This window comes from Colletotrichum lupini, chromosome 8 (assembly GCF_023278565.1).
Source record: "Colletotrichum lupini chromosome 8, complete sequence".
NCBI classification, from domain to species: Eukaryota; Fungi; Ascomycota; class Sordariomycetes; order Glomerellales; family Glomerellaceae; genus Colletotrichum; species Colletotrichum lupini.
The window spans coordinates 1,487,200-1,510,762 of record NC_064681.1 but is presented as its reverse complement, the minus strand read 5'-3'; the positions used below and the strand labels follow the sequence as shown (position 1 = coordinate 1,510,762).

The window sequence follows — 23,563 nt, the reverse complement described above, 5'->3', positions numbered from 1 at the left end:
ACATGAAGAGAAAATGGGATAGATAGAGGTGTTGTTGAGATGGTTCTGTGTACTAGGTGTTGTGCGGTTTGAGTCCATATTCGGCGCAGCGTTAACTGAATCTTTAAATCCGTTGTATGTGGATCTCCTTGAAGACTTCAACGTGTGGTAGGTCTGTTGATATGTTTCCTCTGTATGTGTTTCAATATGTCTCATGATGAGAATCAGCAGCTTCCATGCCGACAGTTGTATGAGTTGATATGTAGCCTCTGTTATCTTGCATTCTATACACATGTATGAGGACAGGTTATCTGACTGTAGCTGGTTCCTGTCATGCTGGGTATGCAAGTTGGGACTTCTAGGTTGATTAGTGATTTTCTTCTAAGACGATACAAGGTCTTTTACTCGGCAGACCATTGAAGCAACTAATTGGAAGCAATCTTCTTCTTCTTCTTCTTCTTCTTCTTCTTCTTCTTCTTACCTATAATAGAAGATTAGGGGATCACTCACTTCCGTTGGTAATTCGCAATTTGGTTCAGATTTCCCTCAGGTAAGATCTAGTTGACGATTGTCTCTCTCAATTTAGGCCGTTTATCTGGACATATCCCAGGTTTGTACCGAATTTTCGCAGCCACCCCTTTACCACTGATGGTAGTCAGGTCCGCTGTAGCGGTTGCGAACGCCGTAGGGCGTCATGCGGGCAGAAGGCTGGCTGCGATTGCATGCTCAGCTTGCCAACCTGCGTCGTCCACACGAGAACCACGATTAGATCTGTTGTTGTACCGCAGATGGGCAGTGCAGCTTTATCGTACCAATCGTCAGAAATATCCAACATGCAGCCAAGTCCTCCTCGCCACGGGACGAAAAAGCCATAAGCTTATGCATGTCATTGAGGCCCCCACGGGCTCAGCCTGATCGACGATATGCATCTCTGATGCGTCCGCACATAAAGACCCGGTCCCCTCTATCAAGTCCAGTCGTCACCTCTAGTGTCTTAAAATGTTTGTGACGTCTCGAAATGGCACCTTACCAAGACTCTCCCCATACCGCTGGAGATGAGTCGTCTCCCAGACCTTCGTCTGTATCGTTCACAGATGAAGTGCATCACGGCAGAAACATATCAAACCAGCAGCCCGACAATTTCCAGAACGATGCTTCGATAAGTGACTATACTATTGTTCACTCCGAGGAGGAGTCCCGAGATGAAACCAACGGGCTTTCATCAGCTAGTCCCAAGGGCATCGACGAGGGGAATCTCAATCAAGCTGAGAAGAACGGCCTACTTCATCAGCCCCTCGGCAGAGTTTCAACCTTGAAACAATGGAACCTCGAGTTTACGGCACTCTTGACTTCTGTTTTCGCCTTTGTTGTTATGGTCATTCTCTTAGTGTTCAGCAATGGGAAACCGCAGCCGGCTTGGGCATACAGTGTTAGTATTAACACACTTGTTGCCATATTGACCACGCTCCTGAGAGCCGCGATGCTGTTCGTTTTGTCGGAAGGTAGGTAATATCTCCCCTCATTCTTAGGAGAAAAATCTGCTGATGAATTCAGTCATTGGACAAGCTAAGTGGTTATGGATGGCGGCGCCGCGTCCCCTGCGGCATGTCGAATATTTTGACAATGCTGGCAAAGGTGCTTGGGGATCGTTGAAGTTCCTAGTAACCATCCCCAAGCCGTATGCTATAATCTTATTCATAAGTAGATGGGATTTCCAGTAACACTTATAACAGAAACACAACGCTACTTGGCGCTCTGGTTGTGATCGCCTCATACGCCACTGGCCCTCTCTCTCAGCAAGCTGTCAAAACATATTCCTGCGAGGTCTCATCTGAGTGCACTGCTCGTATATCAATAGCCGAGCGGGTTGCGAGGCATGATTCTATGATCAGCGGAGCAGATACCAACGCGAAGATGAGCACCGCCATTATCAACGGCTTACTCGGTATACCTCCCGACAGCTCCCAGCTATTCGATTGTGAGTCGGGTAACTGTGTGTTTCAAAACGTTTCTGGAGTCACGCACTCGTCTGTCGGGGTTTGCAGCAAGTGCACCGACGTGAAGTCCGACTTGTTAGAGTTTGAAGACTCAAAGACAAGATTGTTCGGCCGATATCGTAACATTTACCGCTTCCACAAGGATTCGAATTTCTCCATCAACACTGGCGTTGAACCGGAATTGTTCAATGCAACAACAGTCATTGATTACACACATGAAAACCCTATCGTCACGTCCTTCCTGACGCTCTCGGTGGCAGGTTGCGTTGCGCAGCGTAACCCAGATGCCCCGGCCGATCGATACTGCAAGCATGACTATAAGAATATGCCGAGACTCAGCTCTGACCTTGATATTGTGGCTGCCAACTGCAGTCTCTATCCTTGTCTCCGTCATTACAATGGAAATGTCACGAATGGTACCCTAAATGAGCAATTAATATCGACGGAGCCAATGTCTAAAACGTCGAGCGGCATTAGTTACGCTTCAGTGATCCAGCCTTGCATTATTGACGACAAATCGTACGGCGTGTCCAACATTACAGACGCCCCTCGAGATGGCCTACCTTGGACCTCGTGGACCTCAGATGGAGTTACAAAGGAGGCTCCGCCTCAGTGTGTCAGAGCCATGGACTACCGCGAGTTCCATGGTATTAGATTATTCTCCGAGGACAAACTGAAAGGACATTGCAAACTCTACGACGTCACCGAAAATGGACCAACATCTCCTGAAGCCGTCAATGGAATCGGAAACTCCAGTCAGCTACAATGCGAAACAGGTTGGTGGCTTGACGCTCTCTACAGTGGAGGGATGGCCACATTTGACAGCCTTGAGGCTGCTCACGACAACATGTCTATCGCCATTACGAATCGAATGCGTCAGAATGGACTGACTTTTTCGGAGACGGATACATCAAACAGCTATAAGGAGGGAATCTGCAATCAAACCTCGATTTGTGTAAGGTTTGAGGGATGGTGGCTACTTTACCCTGCAGCTCTTCTGGCCTTGACATCAGCACTGCTCGTGGCCGCGTATGTTCAGAGTTGCCGAGACAGTGGGAGGCAACCCATCTGGAAGTCGTCAATCCTACCTCTGCTATTTTACAACATATCGGAGGAACAAAGCTCGAATGAGAGAAACGAGAATCGACACAGCAGCCGATCAATACCTCTTATACAACTCGAGGAATTGGAGTCTCGGGCCGACAAGACGATAGTGAGTTTTTGTGGCGGGAATGAAGGTGCTAGGTTCGTTGTCGAAGAAGGGGTGATAGAAGCCAAGTGAGATCTGGCGGGCAAGGACTTAAGTTTTGGTGACTGAGGGTGATGTGGAATGAGAATAATGTTATGGTAGCTTCGATGACCTCGGTATTCTATGAGCATAGTTAGGTAGAGAGAGACAGATTTCCTATACGCGAACTGATTACAGCCCTAGGGCGATGTGCTGTCTGGCAACTACCACTGTGCCTCCCTGCAGTCAAATGCTTCCTCCATCACGGCTTCTAGAGATAGCTCAAATGCCTCCCAGCGTCATGATGCTGTTTCAGTCAGAGATGGTGACCCAGCATATCGGAATATACGGTATTGTACAGCACTAGGCCGTTTTCTGCTGTGCAACACAAGATGAAGTTAAGTATTTGTTCGCAATGCAACATTGCTAGAGCCCCAGTACATGACCACTTGACTCTTCGTCTCAAACGAAGAAGTATGGTACTCTAGCGTCATGTTGATTCCCGACAAGTGCCTTCCAGCGGATTTACCCACCCCTGCGCGGTGTATCTCGCTGGCTTAGTGTCTAAAGTTGAATGCTCAATAGTTGAACCGAGACTTCAGTCACCCTCGGAAACTTTTGCTTTGGAAGCTTGGGGGATTCGCTTTCCGTTGTGTGTCAAGACAATCTGCGACTCGCCCTCTCCGTTCTCGGTATGGCGCATCGTCACCCCAATACCTCGCAGACCCTCCTCGTCAGCCCGTTGATTCCAGAGCATCTGCTGCACTGACCCCTCCCTGGAGCACGAGATGAATCCCATGGGCCAGCGGCTCCGTCCCAGAGACTCTCGCACGCCCTTGCTTGCTGGCTTCTCGCTGACCAGAAAGGCAATGACTCCTTCGCCACGCCAACCCACCGGGGCGCCGATGAAGGAACCTTCCAATTCCCTAACTATCGAAGGGCCGACGCGTTGGGCACCTCCTTTACACTGAATGATGACCTTCAGATTCTCGGCCCGGGAGGGAAGACTCCAAGTGCCGAGGAGGTCGATGCCCTGGTCGGATGCTCCGCCTACACGAATAGCGTGGATGCCGTATTGGGCGAGTGCCGAGGAGACTGTGTACTCGTAGTGGGTTCCGACGTAGACTGTTGATGCCACATCGAGTCCAGTACGGGTTGCGTACGCAAGGAAGGATGTCATATCATGATGGTTTGTTGATGGAGCGTCAGGGTATAGCAACTCCAGACCCTTCTCTTGTCGTTTTCCTAACGATGGACATGTCGATAGGGGAGCTGACAGGATTGATGAGAGAGCAAGTCGATTATGGCGAGACAAATGCCGAGGTAATGAGCGTAGTAGAGCCTGCATGCTCTTGGAATTTTTGAATCCAGTGTCAGGATTTCATGGAATTGGTAGGTAGGTTCACATATTGCGAGTGTTGAAGGAATCTTTCCTGTTGTTCTCAATTAAGTACACTCAGATCAAGAGGTTCGCAACAGTTGAAAAAGGTACGTACCGCAGCAGGCATGCGACCCTGGTCTGGCCAGTGCGTTCACGCCTAGGTGCATACCTTAGCAGCTGGCCCGCAGAACAACCTCCCGCGTCGCATTCACAACCTCCAAGGTTGTTTGTCACTGTTAACTTCAGCACTACAACCCACCACATCGCACGAACTTACTGCGTTACCGGTGCCATGGGCGACAGACTTACTCAATTGCAAGACGCTGTGGACCAGGTATGTTGATCTTTATTTCCCATCTCTCATCCGCTCCTCTGGCAAGTACTAACTTCTGCCGACAGCTTGCCCAGCAATTCGTCGCAAGCTTCCACTTCGTCCACCGGCGCCACGATCTCGAGCTGCTCGGACCCAACGATAAAATTAGAGAGGTCAAACAGGATCCGGAACAGAAAGAAGGTAGGTTATTCTATCATGATAGGTCCCAGCACGAAGGACAAATGCTAAACAAGCTCGCTCGCAGTCGATCCTCTCCCCGCAGACGAATTCAAGGACGGCCTAGCTGAGCTGTCGCGCGACCTCATCATCAAGGAACAACAAATCGAGGTCCTTATTTCCAGCCTGCCGGGTTTGGACAGTAGCGAAGCCGACCAGGAGCGCTATGTTCAGGAGCTGGAGGATGAGCTCAAGGTCGCAGAGAGTCAGAGGCAGGATGCGATACGAGAGAAGGACCAGATTCTGGCGAAGCTTGATGAAGTGATTAGAAGTGTTCGACGGCCATGAACCATCACATCGATCACCAGGACAACATTGCATTTGGGGTGTTTTGGGCGTTGAAAATGGGTCAAACGGGGGGTATTCAAGTTTAAGGATATCTATGAATTAGCGATACCCAATCCAACACAAAAAATGTGTTTCCGAGCCTTTTATCTCTCTGGCTTATATCCTCCTTCGCCCTCTATTCATTTCCGTCCACTGTCGTTCAATCATTGTCCAAAGTTATAATAGTCTAAGCGTTCTTGGACTTGAAGAATTGAGGAAAGGTGTCTCGCAGCTCCCTGAGGTGACGGATCTGATGAGCGGATGCAGGCGTCTTCGGCACAGGGAGATCCTCCTCGACGAGATGGGCTACGTTCCACCCATAGCCCTGGGCCTTTTGGCAGTTCAGGTAAGAGTCGTCTATGGCAGATGTTCAGCGTCGGATCCTTTGTCAGTGAACGAATAATGACATACCAACAAAGTAGCAATCCTCCATCTTCTCGACGCCCGCCTCACGCATAGCCCTCAAGTACATCTCCTTGGCAGGCTTGCAGACAAGCGGTGCCTGTCCATAGTCGCAGAAAGTGAGGCCATCAAAGAGATCGTCAATACCCAGCAGCTTGGTCACGCGCTTAGCGTGGTTTACGTAGGCGTTGGTGAGGAGCCACATGGTACACTTGCTCTTATCGACATCTTCGAGCAGTTCGCGCAGCTCAGGGTTCGGACTGAGGATATCCTCAAGAGGCAGGGCGTCGTCGACCTGGGCGTTGTATTCTAGAGGGTCGATCTCATGGTGGCGAACCAGGCCTTCAATCGCAAGGCCGTAGTTGGTGTAATACTCCTTGTGCAATTTCACGGCATCGTCCCACTGGAGGGAAAGGTGCTTTACGAAGTACTCGTCAATTAGCTGTGCCATGTGGTCCTGGACTTTTGAACCTTGTGAGAGTCAGTCTTGATGATGCCGTCCCGAATGTCTTCCAGAACTCACTCCTCGGGTAGAGGCAGTTATCAATGTCACTATGCGGTTGTTAGTCAAAATGTTTATCCGCATTGGTGAGGTTCAACTTACAAAAACAGCACAGGCTTTGAAGTTGACACTCCATTTGTGTGGGTTTTGCTGGTATTCATGGCTGATGTCGTATAGCAGGCGCCGTCTATTGTATGTCTGGGAATGGAGGGTGAAAACAAAAGGGGCTTGCAATGCTCAATGCCGCGCCTTGTTGTGTAAGGCCGGGTCTTTGGTGAAGGAAAGGACCGAAGTCGGGCTGAAGAAGAGAAGCTTCGAGGTATGTTTGGTGGGAGTCTGATCGGCATGAAGCAAGCGAAACCACGTTGGTCTGGAGTTTGACACTTATGTTTCTTTTCCTTGGACTCAAAGTTGGAATACCCCGTTTCTGGCTTACAAATGCAGCTTGGGGCTTTTTGAGGCTTTTCGCGATACTTTGGCAGCAGTATGGAAGGTAGTGTTGTTGACTCACGCCGATATACCTCGTTACGCTGTTGAGGTAATTACAGGAAGCTAAGGTACAGGGAGCTGTTTCCGGCTGTCGGGGACCTTGGCGCGAAAACATTAGTGGTGACTATGACCAAAATACGCCGAGGCTGGGAAGCTGGTGACATACTCGCTTAGCTGCATGGCCCACCCAAGCCTGAATCACCCATCCAGGCCCACAACTGATCCGCAAGATTCTTATAAGGATTTATCCTTGTAGGAAAAGTGCAGAAAGAAACCACTACAGATGGCCCACGACCCATTCCTTTTCCTCTCAACATCCACCAGCGGCACGACGCCTTTTCTTCATCTTCTACGACACTGCAGAAATTACTGCGCTTTAGTCTGCTACGCTTCGGGTATAGTCAACAGTGCTGATTCTCACGATATTGGTAGTTCTGTTTGTCTTCTTGAATTCCTTTCTTTTCGCGCTTTCTTGCTTGGCTGCGGAGGATTTCCTTGCGCAAATTGCATTTCGCCATGGCTCAAGGCCAGCTCGCATCACTACCGCCGTTGGCAAATGGGACTTTTTCGGGTCTTTCAAGAGATGAGCTACACCAGATACAACAGTACGAGAGAATCGTGCAGTTTCGCGATGCCATTCTTGCTGGCTCGCATTCCAAGATCAAAGTGCCAGCCCAGTTGGCGAGCCAAACATCGACTCCTGCCATAGCATCTTCATCAAACCCTTCTACACCAGCAAAAGAGACGAATGGAAGCACAGCGCAGGTTTATCAAGCTGGGAATCTGCAGTCGTTCGCGACCAACACGCCACAAGCTTCTCTTCCTGGTTTAGGAAACCCGCCCCCTGCTAATGCGAACCTGCCTGCAAGACCGTTCGTTGGCTCTGGCAAAACCGAGATCAATCCTATTTTTCTTCAAAAGTCTGATGATCTCATCAAGGCCGAGATACAGCTCCAGAGGCAACGCCTTGAACGGGCACTTCGCGACGAGGTCGATCAACGTCGGGCTTCTATGAAGGCCTCGGCGCAGTCGGAGCCTCTGGCCGACTTTGACCTCTCCGACGTCCTGTCCAAGGCTCTGACTCTGGTCCAAGCTGCTGCTCCTTCGTCTGTCAATGCTACACTGGCTGCTGCTAACATTTCAGCTGCAAGTGACTCCGTTGATGAGAACTCTTACTATTCTTCCCAAGTCAATTCGCCAGATTCCTCACACCGCAGTTCACGCGGCGGTAACGATGCCGAAGTCACGGCACAAACACAGAAGGCTTCCACCACAGGCCAGCCATTCGAAGATCAGGCGCAAGTACAAGCAAAGCAGAAGACCCAAGCTGGCCTGCAGTCCTCAAGACTCCATGCCTCTGCTACTCATCAGCCACAGGGCCAAGCCTTGAGCTCCAATCCCTCCCAGTCGCGACCAGTTCCAAGCAGACCCGATGCCGCACCCGAATTTTCGCGATACCCGTCGGTAGGAACGACGCAAAGAATGGATATGGGTGATAATACGGGGTTGTCTACATCAGGAGGTGGGAGCGGAAACACCAGTCGTTCTGAGGAGTCAGGCGTTATGGACCTTGACGACAGTGCTGATAGATCTGTCCCTGCCGCAGGTCAACAGCAACTTAGGGAGTCTATGCTCGCTCGCCAACCCTCGCCTTTGATACAGGTTCGCGCCCACAACATATCCCCCTTAGCGCCCCAGCCCTCCCATGTCTCGCCTCTTGCAATGGCCAGAGGTCAAGCAGCGGATGCTCAAGACTTGACCATCCCTCAAGGAACCACAGCTCAAGTTGCAGCACTACGCAATGAGCCCAATATTATTTCCAGTCCAGATAGCTCGCCGCAAGGGGGTAGAAGCGGGGAGAAGCGGAAGGGGAAGAAGAAGAAGAACGGCAAGAGGGCAGCCAGGCAAGCGCCAGACGAGCCTTACATCAAGCCAGAACCGCGATCGCCGTCTCCGATGAATGCGCCGTCTTTCATTCGGCCACAGAAGCGCCAAAGAAGACAGGGTGACGAGGAGCCTCGTTACACCCAGCCTGAGCGTCAATTTTCTCGATCATACAGAGAGGAAGGTGCTGCGCCCATGTACGATACGCAAGAGTACCGTCCACGGCCAGCGAGCCAAGCCGCGGCGATTGGTGACTATGGGTATGGAAGAGAGTACATTGAGGAGCCCCGCGTTATCAGCGGCGCCGAGTATGTGCGGCATGTGCCGTCGCCTGGTGTCTATGCTGTTCATGCTACGCCAAGTGAGGTGTACGCAACATCTCCAGCTAGTGTCGACCGCTACGGTAGGGAACCTGCACGATACTATCGTGATGGTTACGAAGTGACGCGCATGAGCACTCGTCCCATGACAGATCGCGCAAGATCTCGCTCACCCATCATGAGAGAGAGGGCATCCCCGCTAATGGGACCACCCAAAGCGCCGTCCGGTAGGGTTGTGGTAGACCCCGCTACTGGCCGTCGATACTACGAACCATCGACTGTTGTCCGTCAGTCTGTTGCGCCCTCACCACTGCGACCTGGCGAGCCGGAGGTTATTTACGAAAGAGCACCCATTCGAGCAGAGTCTAGGCGACCAGGCCCACCCCCTCGAGACGACGACGTCCTCTACCAGCGGACCTCGCCAGTGTACGCAGCACCGAGGAGAGTCGTCACACAACCCGAGTACGTTGCAGACCCTCAACGAATCTACAGACAGCGAGAGTATTCTACGAGGCCAATGGCACCCCCGGGCCAAGAATTCATCCCTGCCAGAGGTGATATGGAACAGCGGAGGATTATTGAGGAGGCTCCAAGAGAGTATATGATGCGGGCGACAACAGCCCGCCCTGCGGAGACGGCGGTACGCTATGAGCTTCCGCGAGAGTACGGAAGAGTTCAAAGTGTGAGGCCGGAGCAGATTCCCATCCAGGACTACGCTTCGACACCCATGCACCCCGACCCCCGTCGGGAGATGATTCACCCTGGACCTCGGTCCTACAGCGTGCGGCCTGCCGAGCCTCAGGTGCTGCGGCGGGAGTATAGTGCCAGGCCGGTGGAGCAGCAGCCTTACTACGGACAGCCGGTCCCCGCACGGGGCGAGCCGGAAGTGTCATACATTGATCGGCCCGTGTACTACACCGACGAGGCTCCTCGCCCAGTCTATCGATGAAGAACGTCGAGCTTTTGGTCTCGATATGAGACAGGCTTTATTATGCGGTATCGGAATTGGCGGATTGGCGTCGGAGAAAGCTGGGAAACAGCTTTCGGAACTCTTCTTTAGGGGGGAAGGATTAAAAAGTCTTTATTGATGGGACGGAGTTTCGGCAAAGAACAACCGGATGGAGGGGAATGGTAGTGAATACCTAGTCACTAGCGGTAATCAGCAGCACTGCGTGTACGTTTTATAATCAGCAAAATCCACTTGCAGTCATTCAGTCTATGTCTTTCACCTTCCGGTGATTTGCCCAGTGTGGAACAAGATGAAAATGTCCGTACGAGACATTTGGGAAGAATGAGCGAGGTAGAGATCCAAGAAGGAAACTATCTAGAAAACACGAGACAGCGTCGCATAAGTGACTAGGTCTCGGCGAATAAACCCAAATCGTGACGAAGTTTATCCTTTGCCTCATGAGAAAGGTGAAAGAAAGGACGACATCACAACGATTGAGTTTCCCCAGTCAATGGAAAGGTACTGTAGAAAAAGGATGGACTTTGCACAAACGAGCACGGACTTTGGGGCTCTCGGAGCGTCGTCTGTAGATTTCTTTCCGTTTTCCAATTTACCTCGTCCTTGCACTTGCTTGACCTTTGTGACTATGTTTCCGCTCTCAGCACCCGGACTATTATGTCCGTTCGCTCAAGTCAGGACACAAAAAGTGATGGTCACCATGAGGGCTATCCTTTTAGGTAGGCTCGAAGGGAGAGGCACGATTCGGTACATAAAGAAGCGGACTTAGGACCCGTCAAGTAGGACTCCAGTTGCTTTTTTACCTAAGGGGATATAGCAACACCACGGAGAAGAAACAACGCCCAGCGGGGTTTCTATGAAGTCATTGCGAACCTCGCTCAGAGTAATACCTGTCGGGTTTCCCGCGCTTCAAGTTCGTGTTATATGTGGGTGGGGGGTGGGGGGCTCAACGAAGATCTGTATCCGCAGAAGCAACACTGGTGATGACTGTACATGGAGAAAAGGAATACTGTATCCGTACTGCGAAAGATGGAAAAAAAAAAAAGTCAACCGAAGCATGGAGAGTGGATTCCGCTATATGCGAGACTGAGGCATATTCCCTTTCGTGCCAAAGTTGGGTTGGTCAGAGATCTTCTAGTGGGCGGATCTGACAAAGTCTAAAATTCTGCCGTCTGTCTCTTCCTCTTTTCTCGCAAAGTGCTGTTGGTCAAACGTAGATACACGACCCAGCAAAAGCCGGTTTTGTTTGATTAGCTGCTTTGATAAACTGATAGCGAGGGACGCTTCAGAAGGTGGCAGGGGAAAGAAAGGGAAACATCATCCATGGGAGGGGTCAACACTACCGATGCACACTCTAAACCACGGCCCATTGCCCAACATGCGTCTTCCGGCGGGTCCGGCACACGAACGTGTTCGGCGTCGTAGCCCTTGCATCAGGGTACTGCTCGCTCCGTATGGATAGGTGCAAAGAAAAACGTTTGTGACCGTAGACCAGCGCGCCTCGTCCAGAGAAGGTTTGTCAGTCATATTTCGCCAGCCAGGTTGGCTCCCAGGACGCCCCCAGAGAACACCAGCATGGCTCGTCGTTGCACTTATTTTTCTTGGTCCGAGTGCCGGTGTGTGGAGGAACAGTTCGAGGTTGAAACGTTCATTCCAGGATCATCGATCGACATGTCCCCTTCTCCAGGCTAGACGGCGAGAACGGCGGCTAGTTTGGTGGTTTGGTCAAGGCCGGGTTCGCGTTGCATATCGGCGTTGAAAGGGGCCCAGTCCGACCTCTCATCAAAACTGATCAGGTGCTTTTCCAGTGCTAACGTTGGGCGGCACCAGGAACCAACGCACATTCGAGCGGGCGTAGTAACCGTCTTCTGCGAGTCTATTCGCCAGGGGGGACGCACATCTGCAGTCGGCCCTCTGTGGGTAGAGCGCGGGCACCTTCTTTTTTTCGCTGGATGCAGATCAAGCAACCACACTCGTACCAGTGCCTGGTCCTGTTTCCAGGCGACGATACACTTAAAGGCATCTTCCCTGTCTCGGGAACATCATCGAGGGTAAGCGTCTAAGACAGGACCAGGTTTTCTCTGGTCTACGAGGGAAGCCCTAACCCCTCGTGGTGGTGTTTGCTTGACATGTGTCAGTTGCCCTCATCAAGCCACGCCGCTGTACATGGCGTTCGAGGTCGTAATGTCCTGTAGTATGTAGTAGTGAAAGAATCACCCCCAGCGATGGTAGAGGGCAACAAGTGAAGCCAATGACTAGTGCCCTGGCCAGGACTACACTGTGAAGTGCCGGCGCGCCGATGTAGCCCTATCAAAGAGCCAAAGAATTGGAGCAGAAGACGACCAATTCTCCGTGACCGTAACTGGCCAGAAGACGGCTGTGGTCCGTGGATGAATGGCGTGGTGGGATTCGGGAAGCCTTCGCTCGAGGCTCGAGCTCCCTTACGCCACGCCTAGTATTTGAGACGCAAAGCGGAAGGCGTTGGTCCATGGGTTCAGGGATGTTGGCCAACCTCAAGGCAAAATGCGAAAGTTCAGTTGAAGCTCCAACACGTCGGGGAGTGACCGTTTGGGAAGTCGCGGTGTTCGTTTTGTTGCACCCGGCCGATTTTCTCTTTCCAGATGGGACATGCAGCAAGGAAGGGGGTTGCATTCTTGAGTAAAAGCAGTAGTCGATACCAAAATCGTCGGGACTTGAGTCGGGAGCGTGCTGAAGTAACCTATATTTTGAACGGACTACTATCACGAAGATGAAGATTGTTGAAATATGCTGGAAAAGTCAACGTTGTGGGTGGCTCAACGGCGGTCAGAAGTCGCCCGACTAAGCGCTGGTAACACGACTGCCGGCTAGTGAGAAGCCGGGTCTGCTCGTCACCGGTTAACAGACCTGCATTGCTCCCGGGCCATATAAGTTGGTGTTCGATGTTGGAGAATGAGGACAATAGGAATCTTTGTCAGCCTCACACCAGACTGCGTTAGGTTCCGCAAGGGTTGCCTTTGGGTTAGGATGCGGCAGAAACGCTGACCACACTGATATCATGACGACGATGACAAGCCAATGAGAACAAGCAACGTCCATAACAACTTGTGCTGGCCTGGTGGTGACTCGAGTCGTAGCCTCCCGCAGATGGTAATGAAAGCTGTGTTTTGCAGTATTCGGTCTGCGGTACTCATGTGCCGTTCTTGGCTTCAAGCTATGCGTGGACATGAAGTTGACAAAGACCTAGGCGTTCGATGATGCATCCCGCAACGACGCGCAGTATATGATGGGACAGGCAGCAGAGATCGACCCATGTTGGCTGTCAGTCGCGTGCCCAGCACTAGGAATTCAGGATCGCCTGAGCGAAACGAGGGAGGGTCTCATCGACCGTGGGCGGTGGGCAGTGCAACGCGCTGGCGACTGAAGACTGGGGACTCGAGAGAGCGTGAATGTGAGTAGGTGGGGCGTTTGCTAGACCCTAATCAGCCAGACAAAATCCTAGTCTGTGATCGAGCTTCTGACGAAGCTCAAGTAAGTACAGATAGGGAAGTTATCCCATTCTCAGGCCTCTGACCTCAAGGTGAGGAGCCAAGAAACTTGCCTGGCTCAAGAAGCGCTGAAAATGACGCCTGTCCGTCCAATGTTGCTTGCCTCGTTGGTATTTGCATATCTCTCCGGACGAGGAGAAGTACAAGAAGAGTATGTCCCGCTGGGAGGCTCTCGTATGTAGAGCAGCATCTGATAGCCCGCTGTTGGTCTGGGCTCGCCGCTTGACAAGTTCCATTCCTGTCCAGGCACGCCGCACGCCGCTTCTTAGTAGGTGTACCTACATGAGAGTGGTGGCCAGTGCTGGAGCTGGACTAAGGGCTTGGGTGTTCGGGAGTGGTTGGTGTAGTCGAAAGTGCTTTCCCGCTCATCATCTAGCGACATGTACTTGAAAGTACATCTGTATCGGCCGGCCTTCCGAGTACCCGCGGGCCCGTCCAGGTCACGTTTCCCGAGTCCCTTACTAAGGTGATGCGGAAGGAGCGCAGACCAAGGCCTGGGCGTTCCTCTCGAAGCAACAACATACCAGGCCTTTATGAAGCTCCCTTTTCTCAAGCATTTCTGCTCATCCGTTGCGCTTTTTGATTATTGCTCAGTGAGTCGGCCATTGACATGAAAAATGCCTGGCTGCCAGTGGCGGCTTCGGGACCCTTGTTGTCTCCGAGCGGTAGGAGCAATACGTCAGTTGGGGAGTCCCCCTGAGGCTGTGCTTGAGGATGGGGAGATTGCGATATTGACTGCTCGCTCTCCAAATACAAGGTAAGTGAGCTTGTTTGCGTCCAGGGCAAAGTAAGCCCGGTAGGTACCTGGACAGGGTTTGGGAATTAGGGATCTCACCTGAAGGTCAGGTAGACATTCAGAAGACATCACCGGACATCGGACATGGCTTACCGTACACAGACCTGAAGAGATGGCATAGGTAGTTGGACACAGCCTTATTGCTCGTACGCGTACCGGCGGACCAGACTCGGGGCCCTGGATGCCTGCAACCGAATGACCTACCTGTCGTAAGCCGCATCCTCGCTCTTCAAGGTTGTTTACGCGTTATTGTCGCTCTACTCTGGTTGTAGAGGATAATTTGCTCGGGTTCCCTCGTTTGCGTTGCGTTACGGGACGGCAGCCCCTAGTCGGAAGCTTCCTCTCGCTCGTGTTAAGAAGGTCTGCACGCATGTCTCTGATATGTGCCTCTGAAATGGTACTCAGCGCGTGGCATGCAGACCGGGTGCGTATGAGAGTAAAGCACACCGTACATGCATGACGACGGTTTAGTACCCGGGAAGCTTCAATGTTTTAGCTGCCGCAAGATGAACGTGCTTCAAATATTGCAATGTCGCGCTTTCCATCATCAACCACTCAAGACTCCGATGCTTCGCCGGCAACGCACATATTACCTGGCGAGCTAAGGTAAAGTAGCGGGGGATGGCGGACGGAGGTAAGGAGCCGGGTCGCACCTTGGCATTCCCAATTCCCCAAAGCTCGATACATGGGAGACTCCAGTTTTTCGTAGAGATGTTAAAGCACTGAGCAGTTGTTCAATTTGAAAGTCTTGGTATAGTGTAATATTCTGTGGTAATGTGAAGTTGCGAGGTGCGATGTTGAACCTGCAGAATACGCCTACGCCAGTCTTGAATTTCTGTCGGAATTTCTTAGTCTTGGGTGGTGGAAGAAGGTGGAATGAGGAGAAGTGGAGGATGTGCAAGGAAGCTGAGGCAGGGCTGCACTAACAGAGGGGAGGTTCCTTTTCGCAGAAGAGAATGCTCAGAGCTACATCCCGCCGGTTTGGCCGGGCCCCGACGGCATCGGCCCACTCCCGTCGACCTTGACAGTCCCTGCCCTGTCACACACTTTACCACGTCGTGACAACAGCTCAATGGACTGCGGCCGCTATGAGTGAGCGAATCCCAAATGCAAGGGTGTGCCGTGTGTGGGTACATCCTCCAAGGGTGTCACTTAGCTACCTGCCGGAGGTACCTTACCAAGACTTGGTTGAGAATAACTAAGGTAATAAGTACCTGGGGGCCGTTGAGTGCAGGAAGAAACATCACACTCCTCACTCCATGCGTGGCTAGCAAATGGCATGCTGACGGCAACTTGTGAGTTCAAGTATCTCATTCTTTGGTGGTGGTAGCAACCTTGTGCTTCTTCCATTGCCCCTCCACAGACAGTGTTGCTATCCGGAACCTGAGCAGCTTCTACAGCCAAGCTCCCCGAGTAATGAATCCGTACAGTAAGGTAGGTACAGGACACGAAAAGCCCGAGATGAACTGAGTTAAGGGTCTTGCTGGACCAGATCTGCGCTCAATCTATCTTGTGACCGATGTGTGAGGTGATGTGCCCTGGCTGGTGGGCTGTGTGGATGGTTTGGTGGTTTCGCTGGGGGAAAGTTTAGTGGCCCCTCGCCTGGAGGGAATCGAGACTGGCACACTTTCAGTTCAACAGGGGCCCCGTTCAGCATGTACCACCTCAGTGTCCGGCGTCCGTGGGCCCAAAGATAGGGTGGGTATGGGAAGATACCTCGCGTTACCGCGACATTAGCGCCGCCGCGGATGTACCTCTGCATGTACCTACGTATTGAGACGGGGAACATCTGGGACTGGAGGAGGGAGGAGCCCTTGTGTCCTGTTAGTGAGAGGGGCCACACACCACTAAAAGTCGAGGAACTGGCTGGTTGGCCGCCAAAGTGGAGCCCTGACCTAGGACTGGGACTGGGACTGGGACGGGGAACTGGGAGTGGCCGGACCACCTTGCCATGGCATGCCATGCCTTGCTTAGTCTGGCCTGGGCCTGCTGCAGTGCGGCCTTGACCACCACGGGCACCTATGACCATCTTTCGCTGCATTCTGAATCTCTCGACTCCTCTTCTCTTGAGTTCTTCCACTCTCACACACCCATCCAACACATCTTCTTCTCTCCAGCAATCTTCTCTCTACAGACCCTTCACCGAGTCTGAGAGAGAGCTTCGAGAAGCGACACCTCTTCTTTTTTTTTCTTCATCCCCCCTTTTCCTTTTTTCTCCTTTGCCCTGCCCCCCTTCGTGTGTTTCGATACCCTCAATTGTCGTTCGCGGTCCGGTTCTGTGGCCTCCTCCCCTCCCTGTCCCCACGACTGTCTCTGCGAGCTCGCAATATGAACAAACTGGCAAACATGCGTCACTGGTCCGAGAGGATGAGCCCCAACTTTGGAATGGGTCGTCCCAACATGCCCATGAACCCCATGAACCCGAGAAGAGATACAGTTCCTCAACAGGCTGCTTCAATAAGCTCGCCTCAGCCTCTCGATGCTCCGACGCCAATCATTCACTATTCCTTCAATGTGCCATTCGCCTCCGACCTCGCCGGTCCCAACACTGAGGATATCCTTCACGCTACTGACGATGCCGTTTTGCGCTGGACCCACCCCGAGGACGTCGCCGACGACGTCCAGGTTCACGAGCTGCCTGTCCACACCCAGAATCTTGCCAACCTGCGCAAGGTCTGCAAGGACATCACCAACGGCCCTTTCCAGATCGAGGCTCATGTCATCTCAACGACCCCCAAGAATGCAAAGGGGCAGCAGGTCACTACTGTGTGCCTGTCGGGAACTCCGGAAATGGTCAACAAGAGCAGGGAGACGATTTTGAACGACAACCAGACTGTCTTGGTAGGTTTTGCATATACGGATGGGCTTGTTGGGCCGTTGATTAACCCGTGTCAATCTAGCGTTGTACGACTGTTGATGTTGAGGGCCACCTTGTCTGTGACCTGACCGCTGGTGCCTTGAAGCAGCAAGTGACGGACACCTTGGATTACATCTCCAAGTACTGCGGGGTCGACATTTTCTTGCTAGGACCCAAATTGACACCCGTGGTTGATGGCATGACGGGTGATGCCGAGATGCGTGTAGACCAAAGATGGCGAGTAGCCATCTACGGTGATATTCTCTCCGTCGAGCATGCAAAGGCCCGTGTGCTTATCCAAATTGACACTCTGGTAAGCTTGGCCAATCAACAGCATAATTTTGTCTCACTTCGCTAACCGTAGTGAAGCTCGGCCGAGTTGTCGATGCCACCAAGCTTGACCTGTCGATTCACCAGCTTGTGTGCGGCCGCCACCGAAAGAACATCAAGCTCATTGAGTCGTCGACTGGCACTGCCATCTACTTCCCGCCTCCTTTCTCCCAGATGTACCGATACTGCCCGCCTGGAGCAAGCCGCCGTGACCCTACAGACATCTTCATCACGGGCGAGAGCCCTCAGGCCATTGAGCTTGCCAAGCAGAAGCTTCACGAGACCGTTTCCCGCATCCGTTTGTACATGAAGGATGTCACCATTTCGCCGGCCAAAATTGACAGTGTCTTGCTTACCCGTCTCGATAAAGTTCGCAAGATCCTTGAAGCCAATGGCACCTACATCTTGTTCCCTCCTCTGGCAAGCCAGCGCAACATGGTTCGTGTCCAGGGAAGCGAAGGATTGCATGTTGAGCGCACCGTCCGCGAGGTCATGGCCCTGGTAAGTAATGCAAGAGAACACGACGAACACCCAAACCTAATGATACTCTACAGGCCGGACAGTTCTACAGCGCAGCATGGTGGATCCAACAGCCCGACAGCCGCCAGCTTCCGAACCCCGCCGACGTCAGAACTATGCTTGGTGATGTTTGTGCCAACTCGGATGCCGATTTATCCTTCGACAAGATGAACTTCTCAATCACCGGTTCTGATGATGCCGTAAAGGCCGCCTTGATGGTCATGTCTGAGATCAAGTTCCTTGTCCAGTCCCAGTACCAGATTCGCGTCAAGATTGAACTCGCCAACGAGCACAAGGAATTCGTGAGTGGCAAGAAAAATGGCAAGATTAATAAAATCATGGGTCAGAGCAGTGTACAGATTATTTTCGATGGCTTCAACGAGTATAACTTCAACATTGATGTCATGGCTGCCAGCTACGACTCAATGAAGCAGGGGCTCACGCTTGTCGAACAGGAGATGCCTGCTTCCATCTCCTTCCACGTTCCCGATCAGTACCACAAGCGAATTATCGGCATTGGAGGACAGCATATCCAGCGCATCATGAAGAAGCACTCTGTGTTTGTCAAGTTCTCCAACGCCATGGACCGCGGAGGAATGGGCCGTGAGGATGACGACGTGAAGGTCGACAACGTTATTTGCCGCACTCCAGCCAGGAACGCCCAGAATCTCGATGCTGTTAAGAACGAGATTCTGGAAATGGTCGACAGAGCCGTAAGTTGACCATATCAGTACGCCTAATCGCCAAGCTAATCGATTCCCTCTAGGACTCCGAGTATACCTCGCAGATCGTCAATGTTGACCGCCTGTATCATCGTCAGCTCTTGGCTCGTCTCGGTGAGATTGACGAGCTCGAGGGCAAATACAACTGCAAGATTGTGTTCCCTAGCACTGAGCAGGCTAGCGATGAGGTCACGGTGACTGGCCCACAGTGGCAGGTGCCTCATTGCGTCGATGAATTTTTGGTACGCCCACTTGAGACCTTTGCCGTTGGATCTCTCATACTAACACTCTGTCTAGGGCATGGTTCCTGACAACCATGAGTTGGTTCTCACCCGCACCCCTGAGTTCATCAAGTTCCTTGAGTCGCCCAGCTTCGCCCACGATCTTGTTCCGAAACTGAAGACGCAGTACGAAGTCGAGGTCACTGTCCATCAGGATGCTGATTCTGAGGATGGCTTGCCGGCTCTCGCCTTGCGCTGGACGTTTACTCGCAACAATGCCGGCGGCCTGCGTGACGCCATCGACTTCCTTCTTGCTCAATTTGCTACTGCTGGCGTTGAGGTGACCATTTTGAAGGGTTCAATCCCCCGGCCCAAGTCCGATTCATTCGAAGACTCGCTTCAGTACTTTGACTCGAAGCTTCTCCAACATGCTCCGGCCACCATCGCCGCCGATTCCCCAACCAAGGCGGCCTTCGAGGGGGAGGTTGCTCGCGAGCGGGGCACGATCTTTGATCGTCTTCGCAAGCCTGGCAGCATGACCTCCATCTCGTCCTTCTTGGACCGCCGCAAGAACAGCTCCCACTCGACCCACGCCAACTTTTTCAAGGGATCTAGCAATGTGTCCAAGTCTTCTCTTATTTCGATCGAATCTACCCGCAGCTTCAATGCGGACAGAAACCCCTGGAACGATAGCGGCGTTAATCTTCCAGACGACGACAACCCATGGGCCCACCGCCCCATTGGGAATGGTTCTGACAAGCTGACCATTCCCCAACCTGGTGACGTTACGCCACGTCACAGCACTCGAGCGTCCGGCGACAGCGGGCGCCCTTCTACGTCTCATTCTACGAATTCTGGATACCCCGGTCCCATCGGACCTTTCCGTTAGATTCCCGTCTTAGAAAATCTACTACGTGCAAAATACCCCGGCTGGATATACCCTGGCGTACAATACCCCCGGAACGTTGCTTCCGATGCATCGGTCGGCCGAAGTTATTGTTTTGCTTGCTTTGCTGCTGTTGCTCTTATCGTACTTTGTTTTACTTGATTTAGTTTCTTAGTCTTGCGGGTTTCGATAGTCGCTATCGCACGTGTTAACGTCCACTCTTTATACCCCCGAAGTCAAAAGGCGGAGGACAAAAAAGAAAAGATACCTTGTTTGCGGTTTGGCTTTGTTTGTTTATGCATTCAGCGCTCCTGGCGACCACGGTCACAGGGGAATCGAAAAAGCGAGAGGTCGAGGGGTCACATGGTTTCGCCCATAACTCGATGTTGATATTTCAGCAGCCAGGTCTCGCAATCCTCTACAGATCTATTCAATATAGGTCAAGCCCCGCACAAGATTTTGTCTCCTGCCGCCAAAGGAGTTGAAAAGTAAGGGCGTGCGAGGTCCTGAGGCCAGCAAGGAGTGTCAATTGGGAAGAGATGGAAATAGGCCGTTATACTCTCAGTGTGTGGGTTGGCTCAGCAAGTCCGCCAGGCGGTGAAAGGGAAAATTGTTATGGCGGCAGGCCAGTATGGCGCAAGATTCAGCGGCTGACTGAACTGCAAGCGGGAGATGACGACGGAACCGTATGGATACCTGCAGGCCTTTTTTTAGTTTGACCTTGAAATGCAACGATACCCATGGTCATTCAAACCACCGTTCCTTATTCTGTGTGATGTGTAATTGTTGATGGCAGTTGGAGCTGTGAGGTTATCACTTCAACATAGAGGATCACGAAAGGCGATCTTTGAATCGATGAGTTGCGTTCGACTGGCACGAAACAGCTGCCACGGTTTAAAGTTGAGACCAAATGCACAGCCAACGGTTTGGCGAACCCCCTTACTTCCCATGGTACCTTTCTGACGCAGAGTGCTGTTGGCAATGGCGATCTAGGACGTATCTTCACACATTTTGGGCATCACAGTCGGTCAGTCTCAGCAGATGTTCCCCAGATTGTATATTCCCAAGAATGTTGTACAAGTTTTCCCCGTCTTGCAATCTCTCTGTTGCAAGGCTCTATGGTTTACACATGCACGCCGGCATAGGTCCAGACGATAACCCTCCAAAAGCTGTAATCTTACAAGATTCATGCCCCAATCCCCTTAGCAGGAGACAGCCCCCTCGAACCTCACAACGACTAGATTACCCATGTAGAAGCCTAGTCCCCAGTCTCACAACCATAGAACATCGAATCAAGAAGCAACTGGTCCAACAGAGACCTTTTCCTGCCGCGTCCTCGCCTCCAACTGTGCTTTTTTATCGTGAGACCGCTGGACGCGCCGCTTCTCCGTCTTGAGGCTCGCGAACCGGCCCTTGGCACCGTGCTTGATCTTGGTAATCATATCAGTCGCCTTGCCCTTGTCTACGTCGTCGGCCGTCAGGGGCTCCTCCTTGAGGCGGAGTTTGTTAAGAAAGTCGAGCTGTCCCTGCGTGGGCGGGCCCTTGCGCCAGCGTTGCCAGCGCTGGACGAATGTGTGAGGGTAGGTTTCCGAGTTGGAGACGTAGTTATCGCTACCGTGGACCGCGTCGGCAAAAGTTGCTGCTTGGAGGAGCTCGCGAGGCGCGGAGTAGGGGGATTTGGCGACGCCTGGGGGCAGCGAGCGGATTTCGACGGCTTGCCACAGGAGCTGCTCCTTGCTTTCATCGTCACTGGTCTTGGTCTGGGCGCCGGCTTTGAAGAGTCGAATGTAGGATCCGTTTGGCGCGCAGAGGACGTACTTATCTTGGCCGACTTGGACCCACGCGTACTGACTTATGGCCCGTATGTGCTGCTCGCCAGATGTGTCCTCGATCAGATCAAATACGGAGTCGTAGTCAGTGAAAGTGACCGATCTGGTGGGCGTAGTTGATTGAAGCGCAGGAGTATTAGAATAAGCTTGGTCCTGACGAAGCTTCTCTGCTTCTTTCCTGTCCTTAATCTTCTCCATATCGGCCGTAGTCGCTTCGCTAACCAGCTCGCTCGGATCCAGACCAAAAAGCGTTGGTGTAGTGATGATGCCGGTTTGGAGACTGGAAACCATGTCGATAACATGGCAGTCGGACTTCCCCTTATGTAACCTCATGCCTCTACCGATCATCTGCACCAGAAGGTTACGAGATCGTGTTGGACGAGCAAGAATGACGCAGTCGATGTTTGGGATGTCGGTTCCTTCTGTGAAGACTCCGCAATTCACAAGCACGGGGAACTTCCGATTTCGGAACTCCTCGAGAATCTCGGCTCTCTCGACTTTGTGCGTGTCTCCTGTCACAAACCTTGCGTCGTAGCCGTGTTTGCGGAATGTTTGCGTCAGGCCAGCGACGTGCGCAAGGTCGACGCAAAAGACCAGAGTCGATTTCCGATCGGATGCCTTGGCCAGCCAGCTCCTCACGGTGATTTCGTTGATCTGGTCCGTATTGACGGCCCTCGATAGTTCTCCCTGCTGGAAATCGCCATTTGCACCATTCTTGACCCTAGATAAGTCTGCTGTCGATTCCACGGTGGTGAACATGACAGCTGAGAGCCACTTGTCTCCAATCATATCTACATAATCCTTATGATAGACGATCTGGTCAATCGCGGCGCCCAACTTGAGGCCGTCAAATCGAGAAAAAGTGGCAGAAACGCCCACCAAAGACGGCGAGTCCATCTTTTTACTGTCGAGTCCGAAGTGACGCAGTACTCGCATGTAACCTGGTGCTACAATGTGATGCGCCTCATCGACGAGCACGAGCTTGAATCTTTTCGGATCAAACTTGTTGAGTCGGTCCCCGGACGTAAGGCTCTGTAGGCTGGCAATGGTGATGTCTGCGGCGCCAGAAGCATGCATGGAGCCCATCTCGATCTCCACGGTGCTGTCGGGGTATGCATTGGTGCAGTGCCTTGCCGCCTGCTCTACAAGCTCCCTCCTGTGAGCGAGAATGAGGGTCTGCGTGGCAATGGCTTCCCTTGGTTGGATTCTTTCAATTAGCTGGGTGAAGATAACCTGAAGTTGTTAGTTGCCTGTAATCATCAAACGTCATTTCAGGCACTGACCGTTTTGCCACTACCAGTAGCCAGCGAAATTCCTAATCTCTTGTGTCCATCTTTGAGGGACTGTAGCACGGATTGAATGCATTCTTCTTGATAGTCTCTCAGCTGTATCCGAGAGCTCGCAAATCGTGCTCCAGCATAGGGAACATGTCTCTCAACAGAGGTTCTGATGAGAATGGGAAGTCTCAATTCATTTACGCTGAAGGAAGGCGTCAAGATTTTCCGTGTGGCAAATGGTATCATGATGTGATGGCCTCCATTCTAGAAGAAGTTAAACATGAAAAAGGACGTTAAAGTAAGGTAATGAGTGTAGTTGGTTGTCGCCGTTGCGGAAACCTGGATGTGCAGGAGAGCAAGGGGCGCGCAGTTGCTCCAATCGATTGCCACAAATTATCCCCACACTCCCTAGATAGTACTTTCCTAGATGTACCCGAAGTTTCCTGGTAACACTCACACAGCAATCTTAGGTGCGCGCCTGTTAGAAGCACACAAGGAGGAACCTATGGTCCGCAATGCTGGGAAATCTTCCATCTTACAACACTGAGGCATCGCTCATCTCATATCAACTAA

General features: G+C 52.1%; 7 protein-coding genes across 7 annotated transcripts; 4 read left to right on the top strand and 3 right to left on the bottom strand.

The window, feature by feature from the left end:
* Positions 1-997: 997 nt before the first annotated feature.
* CLUP02_14916 (uncharacterized protein) lies at positions 998-3,657 on the top strand (the record flags this gene model as incomplete). Its single annotated transcript, XM_049293842.1, has 5 exons — positions 998-1,481; positions 1,534-1,657; positions 1,713-3,189; positions 3,409-3,529; positions 3,635-3,657. 5 exons carry the CDS (start codon positions 998-1,000, stop codon positions 3,655-3,657), a joined length of 2,229 nt encoding a protein of 742 aa, XP_049150988.1.
* Positions 3,658-3,802: 145 nt separating this feature from the next.
* Positions 3,803-4,384, bottom strand: CLUP02_14915 (uncharacterized protein; the record flags this gene model as incomplete). Its single annotated transcript, XM_049293841.1, has 1 exon — positions 3,803-4,384. The coding sequence occupies one exon, from the start codon at positions 4,382-4,384 to the stop codon at positions 3,803-3,805; it is 582 nt and encodes a 193-aa protein (XP_049150987.1).
* A 493-nt stretch (positions 4,385-4,877) lies between these two features.
* On the top strand, positions 4,878-5,423 carry CLUP02_14914 (RNA polymerase II transcription mediator; the record flags this gene model as incomplete). Its single annotated transcript, XM_049293840.1, has 3 exons — positions 4,878-4,919; positions 4,985-5,099; positions 5,164-5,423. 3 exons carry the CDS (start codon positions 4,878-4,880, stop codon positions 5,421-5,423), a joined length of 417 nt encoding a protein of 138 aa, XP_049150986.1.
* Positions 5,424-5,649: 226 nt separating this feature from the next.
* On the bottom strand, positions 5,650-7,019 carry CLUP02_14913 (pyrimidine 5'-nucleotidase; the record flags this gene model as incomplete). The annotated part of the gene is made up of 6 exons (XM_049293839.1): positions 5,650-5,819; positions 5,874-6,335; positions 6,388-6,416; positions 6,469-6,553; positions 6,586-6,839; positions 6,913-7,019. The coding sequence occupies 6 exons, from the start codon at positions 7,017-7,019 to the stop codon at positions 5,650-5,652; spliced, it is 1,107 nt and encodes a 368-aa protein (XP_049150985.1).
* Positions 7,020-7,371: 352 nt separating this feature from the next.
* CLUP02_14912 (uncharacterized protein) lies at positions 7,372-10,008 on the top strand (the record flags this gene model as incomplete). Its single annotated transcript, XM_049293838.1, has 1 exon — positions 7,372-10,008. The coding sequence occupies one exon, from the start codon at positions 7,372-7,374 to the stop codon at positions 10,006-10,008; it is 2,637 nt and encodes an 878-aa protein (XP_049150984.1).
* Positions 10,009-16,677: 6,669 nt separating this feature from the next.
* CLUP02_14911 (KH domain-containing protein) lies at positions 16,678-19,887 on the top strand (the record flags this gene model as incomplete). Its single annotated transcript, XM_049293837.1, has 6 exons — positions 16,678-17,190; positions 17,250-17,519; positions 17,576-18,037; positions 18,091-18,768; positions 18,822-19,019; positions 19,075-19,887. The coding sequence occupies 6 exons, from the start codon at positions 16,678-16,680 to the stop codon at positions 19,885-19,887; spliced, it is 2,934 nt and encodes a 977-aa protein (XP_049150983.1).
* A 1,289-nt stretch (positions 19,888-21,176) lies between these two features.
* On the bottom strand, positions 21,177-23,236 carry CLUP02_14910 (uncharacterized protein; the record flags this gene model as incomplete). The annotated part of the gene is made up of 2 exons (XM_049293836.1): positions 21,177-22,946; positions 22,997-23,236. 2 exons carry the CDS (start codon positions 23,234-23,236, stop codon positions 21,177-21,179), a joined length of 2,010 nt encoding a protein of 669 aa, XP_049150982.1.
* Positions 23,237-23,563: the final 327 nt, after the last annotated feature.